The following is a 16221-nucleotide window of genomic DNA, read 5'->3' as shown; positions in this document are numbered from 1 at the left end:
CCCCCGGACCACGAGCACCATTCAGCGAATCCCTCGCCGACCTCACCAGCACCCACGCACTCACCTCAACAGATTACATCCTCCTCGGGGACCTAAATTTCCACCTGGAGAACAACAACGACACCAACTCCACTACTCTGATCGACAACCTCACCAACCACGGCCTCAGACAACTCGTCAACACACCAACCCACATCGCCGGCCACACGCTTGATCCCATCTTCTCCTCAAGCGCCCATGTCACCTTCAACCATGCCACTGTACTCCACTGGACTGACCACCACTGCATCCACTTCACCTACAAGAAACATCCCGAGCACCATCGCTCCCAACAACCACCCCGCCGATGCAGGAGCAAAGTTATGGAAGACCAGCTTACCAACGCCCTCGCCCAGAACCCACCCCCCAACTCCACCGACCCAGACACCGCTGGCCACAACCTCACCCTGTGGATCAACGACTGCGCCAACACCCTTGCACCACTAAAAAACCCACCGACAACCAAGCCAGAAGAAAAGCCACCTGGTTCACCGACGAGCTCCTAAACTCCAACAGCAACTGCCGGAAGCTAAAAAAGGAATGGCTCCTCAAACACACACCTGACAGCCTCACAGCCCACAATGAGGCCACCCGCAAGCTCCACCAACTCATTAGACAAGCCAAACGATCCCACTTCAAAGACCGCCTGGAGAACAACGCACATGACAGCAAAGAGCTCTTCAGCATCGTGAAAGAACTCTCCAACCCCAGCGCCAACATCAACGACATCCCTCCATCCCAAGAACTCTGCAACGCACTGTCCACCTTCTTCCACCGGAAGATCACCGACATCCACGACAGCTTCGACACCACTCCCACGCCAGACCCCACCCCGAACACTCCACATGGGCAAACCTCCTGACCTCCTGGACCAACGTGAATGACACAGAGACATGCAAGATCATGAACTCCATCCACTCAGGATCTCCGTCAGACCCCTGCCCCCACCACGTATACAACAAAGCCGACTCCGCCATCGCCCCCCAACTACGGAAGGTCATCAACATCTCCCTCGAAACAGCGACATTCCCTGAAAAATGGAAACACGCCAAAATCCGCGCCCTCCTCAAGAAGCCCAAAGCAGACCCCAACGACCTCAAGAACTTCCGACCCATCTCCCTGCTCCCTTCCCCAGCAAAGGTGATTGAAAAAATCATCAACACACAACTAACCAGCCACCTCGAAGACAACGGCATCCTAGACCCCTCCCAGTCCGGCTTCAGACGAAACCACAGCACCGAAACCGCCCTTCTCGCCGCCACAGACGACATCAGACACCAAATGGACAACGGCGAAACATCAGCCCTCATCCTCCTGGACCTATCTGCCGCCTTTGACACAGTCTGCCACGCACCCTGAAATCACGCCTCCACGAAACCGGAATTCAAGGAAAATCCCTCGACTGGATCGTCTCATTCCTCTCCGGCAGAACCCGGAGAGTCCTCCCCCCCCCTTCCGCTCCGAAGCCACTGACATCATCTGCGGCATCCCCCAAGGCTCATCCCTCAGCCCGACGCTGTTCAACATCTACATGGCCCCCCTCGCACAAGTGGCCCGACAACACAACCTCAACATTCTCACCTACGCCGACGACACCCAGCTCATCCTCTCACTCACCAAAGACCCGCGCACCGCCAAAACCAACCTCCACGAGGGAATGAATTCCATCGCCGAATGGATGAAAAACAGCCATCTGAAACTGAACTCGGACAAGACGGAGGTCCTCATCCTCAGACCCACCCCCTCCGCCTGGGGCGACTCCTGGTGGCCCACCACACTAGGAACCCCACCGACACCATCCGACCACACTCGCAACCTGGGCTTCATCCTCGACTCCTCCCTCACCTTGTCTAAACAGGTCAACGCAGTCTCCTCCTCCTGCTACAACACACTCTGCAGAATCTACAAGTGGATCCCGACAGAAACAAGGAGGACAGTAACACAGGCCCTCGTCAGGAGCAGGCTGGACTACGACAACGCACTCTACACAGGCATCGCAGCAAAAGACCTACTACACCTCCAACGCATCCAAAACGCATCAGCCCGACTGATCCTCAACGTACCCCGCCACAGCCACATCTCCCACCACCTGAGAAACCTTCACTGGCTCCCTGTGGACAAAAGGATCACTTTCAAGCTTCTTACCCACGCTCACAAAGCGCTCCACGACACCGGACCAGCCTACATAAACAACAGACTCAGCTTCTACACCCCCACCCATCAGGTCCACTCCACTAACCGCGCCCTCGCCGTCGCCCCCCGCATCCGAAGAAAGACCCCCGGCGGCAGATCCTTCTCATACCTCGCCGCCAAAACCTGGAACACCCTCCCCACCACCCTGCGACAGACTCAAGACCTACTCACCTTCAGAAGACTCCTCAAGACCTGGCTCTTCGACCAGTAACAACATCTCCCCCACCCCTCCTTCTCCCCCCCAGAGCCTTGAAACCCTCACGGGTACGTAGTGTGCTTTATAAATCCTATGATTGATTGATTGACAGGATGAAAAGATTGAGGGTTCTGAGATCTAATATTCGCCTTAAGGTTCTATCCTTTTTGAAAATGAGGAAATACAGTGAGTAAACTCATGTTCCTATTTGATTTTGTGGCACTGCCTCAATTGCTTGTTTGAGTAATAGAGATTTTACTTCCTCTTGCAACAGGGCGATATGTTGTGTGGAGAGGTTGTGTGGTTTTGGTGGAATATCTGGTGGAGTGTGTGTCAATTCTATGCAATAGCCATTGCAGATAATTGATAATACCCAGTGATCTGTGGTAATGGGTAGCCAATTGTTGTGGAACCTTTGCAGTCTTCCCCCCACAGGTGAGGTGTGAATTGGGAAGGGATGGCTCAAGTCACTGCTTTGCTTGTTGTCAGGCTTGTTTTGCTGTTTGATATTTTCCCCTGCTTCTGGGGTACTGGCCTCTGTAAGTACTTTTGAAACCAACTCGTTGATATTGAGGTTCGTAGGCCGGCTTTGTTTGTTTGTGAGGTGGACGCATCGGCTGTTTGGGCTCTAAATCCACCTCTGTATTGGGGCTTACGAAAGGATCTCCTGTATTGTGTGTTATACAAAGCACCCATGGCTTATGCTGTGTCAGAATCTTTTTTCATTTTTTTTAATCGCCATGTCCACCTCTGGGCCAAAATCTTTTTTTGGTTAAACACCAGATCGAGGACAGCGTGTTGTATTTCAGGCTTAAATCCTGAAGACCTAAGCCATGCTTGTCTTCTTATTGTTATCGCAGTATTAATGGATCTAGCTGCTGTATCTGCAGAGTCTATGGCTGACCTGCTCTGGTTATTGGTGATGGCTTGCCCTTCCTCTACTATTTTTGTGCCCTCTTCTGCTGTTCCTTGGGGAGATGTTGTATGATGTCTTTCATCTCATCCCAGTGGGCACTGTCGTATCTAACCAACAATGCTTGGGAGTTGGCTATCCTCCACTGGTTGGCTACTTGAGATGCCACCCTTTTCTCCACAGCATCAAACTTTCAACTTTCCTTGTCTGGAGGAGTTTGCTCTTTTCCTGGCTGCGCTTACCACTACTGAGCCTGGAGGCAACTGTTGTGTGATAGACAGGATCAGAGGGAGGTGGCTTATATTTTTTCTCCACCCTAGGAGTAATTATTCTAGTTTTAACTGGCTCCTTGAATATTTGTTCAGCATGCTTTAACATGCCAGGGAGCATGGGAAGCGACTGATAAGTTGCATGTGTAGAGGAAAGTGTATTAAAAAAGAAGTCATCCTGTAATGGCTCAGTATGCATGGCGACATTGTGATAGGATGCCGCCCTAGCTATGACCTGAGTGTAGCCTGTAGTATCCTCTGGTGGTGATGGCTTAGAGGGATAGCAATCTGGGTTGTTGTCTGGAATGGGGTCTGGATCATAAAGATCCCATGAATCCACATTGTCCTGCTGTGAATCAAATGAGTGTGCTGGTGATTGCATAGGTGTAGGACTAGTAGGGGGAGAGATAAGTAAATGAGGAGAGTGAGTAGGAGAATGAGGAGGAGAAAATTGAGGAGGTGGAGGTTTCTCTTTGGTTTTTGGCACTTTACCTGGAGGCTGAGCAGTGTCCAATTCTTACTGAAAGGCTAATTTCCTCTTTGGCTTTAGAGGAGGTGCTGTTAAAATTCTGCCAGTCTCTTTATGGATGTGAATCCTGGCTTGCCTTTCATCCATTGCCTCCATTTGTGAGTGTTCCTCAGTAAGTTTATGGCTTTGAGTGCTTGTGAAAGTCCATGTTCCTCTGTGTAAATTAGCTTTTCAGCTCCGAAGCTGGTTTTTTCGGTATCGAAAAAGTCGGGGTTAAGGATGGTCTTGGCCCCCGAATATGATTTTCGAGGTTTTGACTCGAAGGATCGATGTTTGGTGGGCTCGGAGACAGAGCCTCGGCTCGAGTCCGATGGCTTGGGTGGCGTGGCCTTTTTCAGTGCCGAAGTTGTGGGTTGGCCACTGAAGGTCTTTTTCCGGGTCAAGTCATGGCCTTCTGGCAGTGGCGTTCACAAGGCCTTTTGTTTGGGCTTGGCTGGGACAGGGGCAGGCGTACTCACGTGCTGTCCTGTCATGACCGGTCTGTCCTCCTCAGACTCCTGCTCGGAGTCGGATCCTCACACAGAGACAGCTGTCTGCATGATCTCCTCCTCTTCGACGTCGAGACTTTTGGTGCTCTTGGATGCCATATCGAGTCTCCGTGCTCTTCTGTCTCAGAGCGTTTTCTTGGAGCGTGGGGATATGCAGGCCTTGCAATTTTCTTCCTGATGGTCTGGGGAAATGCAGAGATTACAGAGAGGATGTTGGTCTGTGTAGGGAAATTTAGCATGGCACAGAGGACAAAAGCAGAATGGGGTCCGGTTCATGAGGCTTCCACGTGGTCGGCCCAACCAGGGCCAAAATATTTGACCCGACGGTACCGAAGTGTTGATAGAAGATGGAACGCGATCGAAACAATACAGACGAGAATTAGAGAGCTTTGAAACTTTTCTGACTCAAACTATCGGAGCGAAAGAAAACACGTCTGAACCCGATGGTGGAAAGAAAACAATCTAACATGGAGTCGATAACCATGCGCAATGGAGCCGAAGAGGAGGAGTCACTCGATCCCGGGACTCTAAAACACTTCTTCGAAGAAAAACAACTTGTAACACTCCGAGCCCAACACTAGATGGCAGACGGTATGCATAGCATGTGTATCTGCAGCTACACATGCCATCGAACATATGTATATACATATGTACAAATGAATACTGCAATGACTACAGGCTCCCAGGGAGGAGGGAAGCACTACATACCAAGAACATATGTACACTGGGTAAGTGACATTTTGCGTTCAGTGGCAGTAGCTGCAGATACACATGCTGTGCATAGACTAAAAAGCAGTTCTCCTCCCAATAAAGAGGTAGCTAAGCCTGTAGGGGTTGAAGTGGTCTGAAATAGTGTTCTTAGCACTGTTTGCCCAACATTGGCTTGTTGTTTTCATAAAACATCCACACAGTAATGCTTTGTGAATGTGTGTGGTGTGGACCATGTGGCAGCCTTGCATATGTCTGCCATTGGTATGTTCCATAAGAATGCCATGGAGGGAGCCTTTTTCTTAGTGGAATGTGCTTTAGGAGTTATAAAAAATTTCCTTTTTGCTTTAATGTAACATGTATGAATACATCTCACAATACATCTAGCTAATCCTGGTTTTGAAATGGGATTACCTTTATGTGGTTGCTAGAAAGTTTAGTTTTAGTTTTCCTAAAATCTTTTGTTCTGTCACCATTGTACATTAGAGCTCTTGTAAGGTCAAGAGTGTGTAGAGCTTATTCAGCAGTTGAGTCTGGCTGTGGTAAGAAGACTGGCAACTCCACTGACTGATTAACGTGAAAAGGTGAAACTACTTTTGGTAAACATTGTGGGTTTGTACAACTTTATGTTTGTGTACTTGGAAAAACAGTTCCTCTAGAGTAAATACCTGAATTTCACTCACTCTTCTTAATGAAGTAATTGCTACTAAGAAAGCAACTTTCCATGTGAGAAATTGAATATCACATGAGTGCATGTGCTCGAATGGTGGTCCCATCAGTCTTGTGAGTACAATATTAGGATTCCATGCAGGAACTGGTGGAGATATGGGTGGAATAATACATTTAAGTCCTTCTATAAAAGCATTTATGACAGGAGAGCGAAGTATATTGTATTTTTTGTAGGTATGGTGATATAACTGTTAGATGAATTTTAATAGAGGAAAAAGCTAAGTTTGCTTTTTGTAAATAACTTGTGCTGATACTTTAAGTGGATCTATATTTTTAGGTTGGCAGTAGTAAACAAACCATTTTTTTGTATAGCACTGTCTGGTTGTTGGTTTGCATGCTTGTTTAGAAACTCCATACATTCTAATGGAAGGTGTAAATATCCAAACTCTATGACTTCAGGAGCCAAATCGCTAAGTTGAGTACACTGGGTTTGGGATGCCTGACTTGACCTTTGTTCTGTGTTAACAGATCTGTTCTGTTTGGAAGTTTGTGATGGGGCACTACTGACAGATCCAGGAGAGTTGTGTACCAGTGTTGGTGTGCCTATGTGAGAGCTATGAGTATCATGGTGAGAGAGGTGTGATGCATTTTGTTGACCAGAAATGGAATTAACGGGAGAGGGGGGAAAAGCGTAAGCAAATGTCCCTGACCAGTTGATCCATACAGCATTACCCTTGGAAAGAGGGTGTGCGTGTCTGGATGCAAAGTTTTGGCATTTTGCGTTTCACCTATTGTGAAAAGGTCTATGCCTGTTGTTCCCGAAACTTGAAAGTAATGTTAAAGTACCTGTAGGTGAATCTCCCACTTGTGTACTTGTTGTTGTGTCCTGCTTAGTAAGTCTGCTAACTGGTTGTTTATTCCTGGGATGTATTCCACTAGTAAGTAAATCTGATTGCGAATTGCCCATTTCCATATTGTTTGGGCGAGTAAGGATGAATGTGTCCCCCCTTGTTTTTTCAGATAATACATTGATGTCATGTTGTCTGTTCTTATTAAGACTGTATTGTGTGTGATCTGAGGTTGAAATGCTTTTAGGGCCAAGAACACTGCTACCAGTTCTAAATGATTTATGTGATAAGTTAATTGTGTTGAGCTCCAATCCCCTTGTATGGTTAGGTTGTTGAGATGAGCTCCCCAACCGGTCAATGGCGCATCTGTTGTTAATATGGGCTGTGGCACTGGGTCCTGAAATGGCCGCCGTTTTATTAAGTTGTTATGATTTCACCATTGCAGAGATTTGTAAGTTTGGCAGTCTAACAACACTAGATCCTGTAACTGACCCTGTGCCTGAGACCATTGTTGTGAGAGACACTGTTGCAGTGGTCTTATGTTTAGTCTTGCTTGCGGTACTATTGCTATTCATGATGCCATCATTCCCAATAGTTTCATGATAAATCTTACAGTGCAATTTTGATTGACCTGTATTTGTGATATGAGGTTTTGAAAAGCCTGTATCTTCTGTGGATTTGGGTAGGCTAATGCTTTTTGAATATTGAGAATTGCACTTAGATAAGGTTGAACCTCTGCTGGTTGAAGATTAGATTTTTGGTAATTGATTGTGGACCCTAATGTGTGTAGGGTATCTATTGTGCATGAGTGTGTTCTCTGTTTACTGTCCATAACCTCCAAAACTGGTTGGATATCAGAGTCCTTTGTTTGATATTCAGACGTTTGTATTCCTTTAGAGCAGTGGTTCCCAACCTGTGGTCCGCAGACCGCCAGGGGTCCGTAACACATTCCCAGGGGGTCCGTAGGCCTGGGCTGGGAGTAAGGCACTTCTCCAGCTGGGGCCTCTTACACACACAAGCATGCGTGTTTTCTTATTTATTACCTCCTTTGTTGAGCATTTTTAAACGCACTGCAAAGCTCCTTGTACTACAAAAATAAAAACTGTCAAGCTAACTCAAGTGATTAATGTATCTGCTGGAGAGAGATGGGAGGTTTGTGCAGTGGCATTTTTGATTCAAAGGTAGAGCAGATGGTTAATATGCCTGCTGCAAAGAACATGTATCATGCAAAGAACAGTATTTTATGTGCATGGCACAGTGTGTTACTGCTTTTGTCACAGATTCTTTTGTTACTGTGCAGTTCATAATCATAATATAGCACAGTGAGCTGTGAACTGCCATTAAAGAGCTGCATGCAAACCGCATGGCACAAATTAGAAAGTAGCTTTTTTCCTAGTATTTCATTTTCCTTATGCTGCTAAAAAAAGGTTTGCTTTGTAGAAATACATTCTTATTGCTAACGCAGTGCTTCATTTGTGCTTCTTGTTTCCGGTGCTGAGCACCAGCACTTATTTTTGAGGGCCGGGGCTTATTCTACTGCCTCAAGCATTTGCTGCAAGCAAAGGACACATATGGGAAAGACGGAGGAAAGGAAAAACAAAAAAGCATCACAAAGGGAGAAAGTAGAAAGCTGCTAGAGTGAGCTTATAGACAGATAGAAACACTCTATTACATTTATCTAGCAACCATCCACGTAACCTGAAGGAAAATTTACCATATGGTCAATTTTTACGAATTCGCAGATATTGTACCAACAAAGAAGATTATTTTGCAAATGCGGAAGACTTGGTAATGCGTATGACAGCAAGGGGATACCCCAGAAAAATAGTAAGGAGGGCTTGTAAGCGGGCTTGGTATACCCCGAGGGAAGACTTATTAACTTCCAGAGAAAAGAAAAAGGAAGTTCCATTGACTTGTGTTTTAACTTACAACCCCAAAGCTAACTGAATTAGGTCCATCATTGAAAAAAAATTGAAAATACTATACCCATTAGGGAAAGAAAAGCCACTCTTTTCCTTTAAAAGAGGTCGTAATATACGTGACACATTAGTCCATGCTTCCTGTTCTACACCTAAGAAAATGAGAGATCTGAGGGGAATGTTAGAGTTACCCCCCCTCATGGGTCACTATAAATGTAACAACTGCACAGCTTGTCAATATACGGAGAATACAAATAGTATTGTAGTAAACGGGAAAAGTTATCAACAACTCTGCTTCTCAAACTGCAACACTAGGAATGTAGTTCATTGTATTACATGCCCTTGCATGTTGACATATATAGGTCAGACAACACAACCAGTAAAAGTGCGTATTTTACAACATCTGTCTAGAATTAGATGTGAAACACGAAACGCGCCTCTGGTGGATCATTATATGGAAAAGAGTCATAAAAAGGACGACATAAGATAGTCAGTACCATATGTGGTTGAGAAAACACAAACAGCTATTGAATGTACCTCCATTCTACACAGGATGGAGGCAAGATTAATTGAAAAATTCAGTACAGCTAGAAGAGGGCTGAATGATCTTGACAAGATGTGGGCTCTAATCAACAATTAAAGATTAAAACATCAGGAGATGCCTGGTTTATCCCTCCATTTCTTTCAACTTTCCCCCTTCAGTGTAAGTTCTTGATATTCGGTCCCGTAGCAAGTGTATGTCAAAATTTGGCCTTCAAAACCTTTAATTACATGTGACTTATTTGAATACAAGTAGTGTACCAATTTTAAATCCCCTTTCCATGCTACAAATTGACAGTTAATTTAAATTCAATGACATGCTTTAACGATTCATCTGTACCTATTGCTTAGTTCAAAGTCACTATGCTCACTGTATTCATACAGGCAGTTACATATGGGACGTTCAGCTTTCATATTATTAACAACAATGAAGTGTCCTCTTTCATAAGATAAAAGATTTTCAAAAGATAAAAGATATTGACTTTGGCAGCTCCAAGATGGCTGCTAAAAAATACCCGGATGGGTATTTTGTTGAAAATCGAGTCCGTTGTTACTGTTTACTTAATTGCCTACCGCGGCGATTACCTTAGTTTCAAATATGCCGCGTTTACACACACAATCAATCAGTGTATTTGTAGAGCGCACTACCACCCGTGAGGGTCTCAAGGCGCTGGGGGGGGGGGAGGGTGCTGCTACTGCTCAAATAGCCAGGTTTTGAGCCGCTTCCTGAAAGTCAGCAGGTCTCCGGTCTGTCAAAGGGGCAAGGGAAGGGTGTTCCAGGTCTTGGCGGCGAGGTGGGAGAAGGATCTGGCTCCAGTAGTCGCTCTTCGGATGCGGGGGACGGTGGCGAGGTCGGCTGAGCGGAGTTGGCGGGACGGGGAGTAGAAGGTGAGTAGTCTGTTGAGGTAGGCTGGACCAGTGTTGTGGAGCGCCTTGTGTGCGTGGGTGAGGAGCTTGAAGGTTATCCTTTTGTTGACAGGGAGCCAGTGTAGGTCTCTCAGAAGGGGGGTGATGTGGCTGTGGCGGTGGGCGTCGAGGATCAGGCATGCGGAGGCGTTTTGTATGTGTTGCAGTGGTTTGAGGAGTTTGGGCGGGGCAACAGGGTAGAGGATGTTTATGTAGTCAAGTCTGCTGCTGACGAGGGCTTGGGTGACTGTTTTTATTGTATCTGTGGGGATCCATCTGTAGATCTTGCGGAGCATGCAGAGGGTGTTGAAGCAGGTTGAGGAGACAGCGCTGACTTGCTTGGTCAGGGAGAGTGTTGAGTCGAGGATGATGCCCAGGTTGCGTGCGTGGTTGGTGGGTGTTGGGGCTGCTCCCAGAGCGGTCGGCCACCAGGAGTCGTCCCAGGCTGAGGGGTTGGTGCCGAAGATGAGGACCTCCATCTTATCTGAGTTAAACTTTAGTTTGCTGTTCCTCATCCATTCGGCGACGAACACACACGTACTAAAAAAGATTGGAGAACCGGCATACGGGCAGTGCTCCTTACACGTTTGAAAGCTGTTTCGGGAAAGAAATTTGTAAGTATTTTAACGATGTTTGTAGAAAATGTAGTGTGTAATGGACGATAACTAAGTGTATTGCAATAATGGTTTTCAGTACTACCGAAGGATGTTTTGAAATCAATGGCAACTCTTCTGTTGAAAAAACGTTTCCTGAACTGCAATTCTGCACATAAAAACAAGGTTAGCCATTTTCATTTCATCTGTAATGATTATAAGAATAACACCTCTGTAGGGCAATGGATAATAATAGAAAAGGCTCTTACTGCCTTGATAAGCATGGTCTTTCATTTTTTTGGTCTTGATGTTCAGGAGAAAGGCAAAGATTACATACCACGTGCTGGTCAGTGTAAAGGAATTTTGCGTGGCCTCGAGGACAGAATCAGAATGGAGTTTGATCCATCAGGCTAAGGCGTGGTAGGTCTGAACAGGCCCGAAAAGGGCGCAAGCACCCGAAAGGGTGTTTTCTTGATCCTGACGGTACTATTGGATTGATTGCAGATGCAAACACTGTTGAAATAATACCGACGGTAGAATAAAGTGAATATAACGTTTCCGAATCGAAAGTCTCAAGCAAGAGGAAACACTTCCAATCCCAGTGGCGAAAATTAAACAATCTAACAAAGGAGTTGATGCCCATGCGCACTATCACCAAGAGGAGGAGTCATTCGATCCCGTGACTCTAAGAAAGACTTCTTCGAAGAAAAACAACTTGTAACACTCCGAGCCCAACACTAGATGGCAGGATATGCACAACATGTGTATCTGCAGCTACACATCCCACCAAACATATATGGATATAGGAGACCAGGCAGTTAGTGAAATAGACATACAACAGGATGATGGTGCTCCCTTCACCTTACCCTTCAGAAGCTGCTCAGGGTTCTCTATACCACAGACCAGAAACAAACCAAATGTAACACTAATGACTCTAAACCAAGAAGACACAGGCAGCAACAAAACAGAATAGCAACCAACAAAGACCGCAACTTCAGCAAGACGGCCTCAACCAAGACCACCCAACCACTGAATTGAGGAACGAAAGGCTGAGAAAATAACCTATGCAGCTCCTATGAAGCTCCAAACTAGTGACTGAGAAATTAAGGCACAGAAGGAATCCCATGACAATGTGCCAGATATATCAGAGACTACCTCCATCAGAAGGACCATCTCAGTGGCAAAAGAGTCAGAGGAAACCCAAAAAAGGGTTAATAGTGCAAGGTTGGTGAACATTCACCACAAATGGTAGACCCCAGTAAGGAACCAGAACCCTCCTACCACAATGCAGCAACAGAAATTGCCAAAGTTTGACGGCATTGAAAGAGTAACCTCTTTGAAAGAGAAATGAGCAGGTCACGGAAAAACAGATGTCTATGACACCTGCAGAGTCTCAATGGTAGTGCTCACACTTACCCAAGATTGCAGACTCTGCAACCTAAAGAACAGAGTAAGTTAATCTCACAATAGCCAAATGTCAAAAGGTGTAGAATTAGCCTGACCACACCGACACACACAGAAGCGCTAAAAACAACTTGAAGAGAAGTCCTTCCACTAAACATCAAAAACCTAAGTAGGCCCACTCACTAAAATACAAAAAACTATACGAGCTAAGGACAGTCCATCTCTTATCTCTTCACCTTTTTGACACCATACTGAAACTTTTTTCCTCAACTGTACTAAAACAGTCTTTCACTTTTATTCACAACATATTGATTGTTGTAATTAGATGTGCAGCACAAATTCACACTCATGGAGTTTAGTGCCACCTCAAATCGTATGCTTCCTGGGTATCAGCAAAACAAAACTGATTACTTGGTAATCTACCAGTTTAAATATGTGCATGTGTCCACTGTTTTACCATGTAACATATTTATGCATTGTTTGCAAATGAAAAGGTACATTTTACTATTTTTTCCAAAAATGCTAATCCTCTAAATAAAACGAATTGAACTACAGTTATTATATATAAAACCAAGTCCCTCTTTCACAACACAGTGCCAAGGGCTTGACTCCATTATCTGTTTTCCTCGTTCATACGTGTTGCATATCAACACCCAAAAAAATCTGTTGCCACACAAAATATTAAATATGAAACTGACATAAAATTGAACATAACCATGTGGGGATTTTAGACACCCAGATCAACGGAAATGCAATACTATTACTAACTTATTGAAGAGAATGGCGCCAACTTCATGCGTAAGTACTGAGGCATCAGATATGTTATGTTATTATGTTATTATATTTTGTAAAGTGCTCGAATACCCAAAGGTGACTTGGCACTAGCCTTCAAAAGAGGAGTCGCTAAAATCAGCGCTTAATAGACAAAGATGGAGAAAGGGAGATTGGGACTAGAGATTTACATCAAAAAGCCAAGTCCTGAAAAGCTTCCTAAAGTGCAAGAGATTGGGCGAGCTCTTCAGATGATGTGGAAGAGCGTGCCATAGTTTGGCTGTTCCAGCTACAATGCTTTTACCTCCCCAGGAGTATTTTATTTTTATTTTTTTAACTTGGGGCTGATGACACTCTTTGCTGAAGAAGAGCGTACTGATGTGTTAGGGATGTACCAGGAGAATCTTTGGATTAGGTACATTGGGCCGATATTAAGCAATGCCTTAAAAGGAATGTGCAGGGCCTTAAAGGCTATCCTTTTCTTGACAGGTAGCCTATGAAGCTGTCTAAGAGCAAAATATGCAGATTGGTGTTTGGTAATACCAAAAAGAAGCCTATCTGCAGCATTGTGTAAAGTCTGCAGTTTGGATAAGAGGTTTTGTTGCATATTAATATACAGTGTGTTACAATAATCTAATTTAGATAAAGCAAGTGCTGTGACAACTGTTTTCCGAAGGTCAGTTGTAATGTAAGGAAGATTTTTTCTAATTATTTTTAAAGTGTAGTTGGTATATTGGTAGTTTGTATATTGGTTGATAATTGCTAGGGCCGTCGAAGGGAGATTTTGTTCAAGATTTTTGGAATATATCAAGATTCATGCATATTGTGGAAGATGTCAGACATGTGCTCAGATAATTTCAGGTGATTGTTTAAGGATTTTTGGAGGGCAGGGATCTTCTGGAGACCCAGATTTTATAGGAGAAAATCTGGTTAATGGCTCCTAGCTGGTTGGTAGTGGATTTTCATCTAGGCAATTAGGGGTCTCTGCTTGATTCACCAAGACGTCTGTGTAAACATCCTCAACCTTAGACTGAAAAGTGGACAATGTATTACAGAACGATTGGCTGGCACTGGGGTTTATGTTTTCAGGTAGATTTGAGAGTAGTTTAAAAAAGTTCTTTGACTGTGTCTTTGGCAATTTCGATTTTCTGGGTGAAGAAAGATGATTTTTCTTTAAAAAATCAATAGTTTGTAAACTTTAGGGCAGTTATTGTCGAGATCTTTATTTGAAGGATTATAATATTGCCTCTAGTGTCGTTCTACTTTACTACACAGATGTTTTTTCAGTTTAAGACTTTCTCGATGGAACTAAGTTTCTGGACAAAGGAGGGTGGGTCAGTAAATGAGGATGCCATTAAACGTATTCTTAGGGTCCAGTTTAATTTTAAATGCTAATGCTTCAAAAACTGTGTTATGGGGTAAGGAGAGACGGATGCACTGAAATGAGAAGGGTAAACAATAGCATACCACCATCCTCTTTAGGTTGGGCAGTCTAGTATCGCAACTGCAAGATCAGGCCCAGCTGATTGGTCAGCCATGTTTCAGTGATGAACGTTAGATCTATATTGTTGGACACAAGGAAATCATTGAGTTCAATCTTGTTTTTTTTATCATAGATCTTACATTTATCGGTGTACATTTTATAGGTTTAGTTTTGGCTATGTTTAAATCCTTTGGTTTTATTGAGTGTGTCTCTTTACTTTTAAGATTGATAAGTGAGAAGTTACAAGACGGACAGGCAGTATTTCTTAAGCTAGCTTGCAGATGCAGCTTTGCACAAAATTGGTTCTTACCAAAAGTTTGGAGACTGAGAATTTTCTCTCTTGAGTATCTTAATTATGAGTTTGAATCTGAAATGAAATGCGCAGAGGGGTTGCGCTGGCCGCTGTCTGGCTGCGGACGGGTGCAGATGGGCTTGCCATTGGCGCACCACTGGCGCAGATGAGCTGAACCAATGTATTTGTAACTGTTCATTGGGGGTAGAGGGTGTGTTGACACCACGATGAAGCATGAACCTAAAACAGTGCACAGGGAAAACTAAAAACTTAACAGGGGTCCAGCAACCCCTTGTGAGCGCCCGCAGGCTTCCTTGAAAATATCCACTACTGGTAAAAGAAATCAAAATTAAAATAAGGTGGATTAAAACTCAAAATACATAAAAGCAATTAAAAACAGACAAGGGCTAAGGCTACTCAAATATGTCGCTCCTAAAGTGCGGTGGAGCCAGGCAAATCCAAGTACAAGGAAATTAAAAGGGAGGAAGCCGAGACCAGCTTCTTACCTCTAATGCAAGGCAGCCCAAATGTGCTGAACAGATGCATTTGTAACTGTTCATTGGGGGGGCATACCTGGGGCGTGATGACACCGCACTGAAGTGCGCACCAATGGAGTGCACAGGAAAAACGAAAAACTGAACAGCAGTCCAGCAACCCCTTGTGGGTGCCGACAGACTCCCCCGCAGGTGTCCACATGAAAAAAATCAAAACTAAAGTAAGGAAGATTCAAACTCAAAAAACATAAAACAATTAAAAACTGATGAGTTCTAAGGCCACTAAAATATGGCGCTCCTAAAGCCTGGTGGAGTCAGGCAACTCCAAAATACAAGGAGGAAGCCATGATCAGCTTCTTACCTACGATGCAAGTCAGACAGTAAATACAGTTACTCACTTTACTATGCTTTGTGCATTTCCTGGCACTATCGGACAAGACAAGAAATGCTTTGGTCCTATGAGTGCTTCCGGTGTGCCTAAGCGTGATAAGCAGGCATTCAGCTGGTGCCAGACGGAGGAGACCCAATCAATGCTCTTACATACTGGATCGCACGATGTGGGTGTTTTACCTTTGAACTATAAACGAAAAAAAGAGACAAATATGATATATTATTATATTTATTGAATATATCGACAAAAACTACACAAACCATTAAAACAGAACACAAGCTATTGGTAAATCATTGTTCTTCAATGAAAACGAGCAATGAATGATAAACGTGTCCTTGGCTATACGTTAAACACAAACCACACTAATGTTAATAAATGTTTTTGGTTCACGTGCTGAAAAAGAAAGGAACCACTCACTTGTGATAATTATCATAATTGTGCCAAATTAATTTTATGAAAAACTATCTAGTAAAAGGGGAGAAAAATCTTTTAAATAATAGAAATCTACTTATCCAGTTTGAGATGAATTTATTTACTGCAGTTGAAAAATTATTATGAAAATGTATCTATGCACTG

The 16221-nt window shown here is 44.2% G+C and overlaps 1 protein-coding gene across 3 annotated transcripts in view; it reads right to left on the bottom strand.

Moving 5' to 3' along the window:
* CTTNBP2 (cortactin binding protein 2) overlaps positions 1 to 16221 on the bottom strand; it is a 670870-nt gene that overhangs the window by 186507 nt on the left and 468142 nt on the right. For all 3 annotated transcript variants that reach the window (XM_069228906.1, XM_069228905.1, XM_069228907.1), the window contains one exon: positions 15653 to 15831. In XM_069228906.1, coding sequence (XP_069085007.1) covers positions 15653 to 15831 — 179 coding nt within the window. The remainder of the gene's footprint in view (positions 1 to 15652; positions 15832 to 16221) is intronic.

This window comes from Pleurodeles waltl, chromosome 4_1, assembly GCF_031143425.1.
Source record: "Pleurodeles waltl isolate 20211129_DDA chromosome 4_1, aPleWal1.hap1.20221129, whole genome shotgun sequence".
NCBI lineage: Eukaryota > Metazoa > Chordata > Amphibia > Caudata > Salamandridae > Pleurodeles > Pleurodeles waltl.
This window is presented reverse-complemented; position numbering and strand designations above follow the sequence as displayed.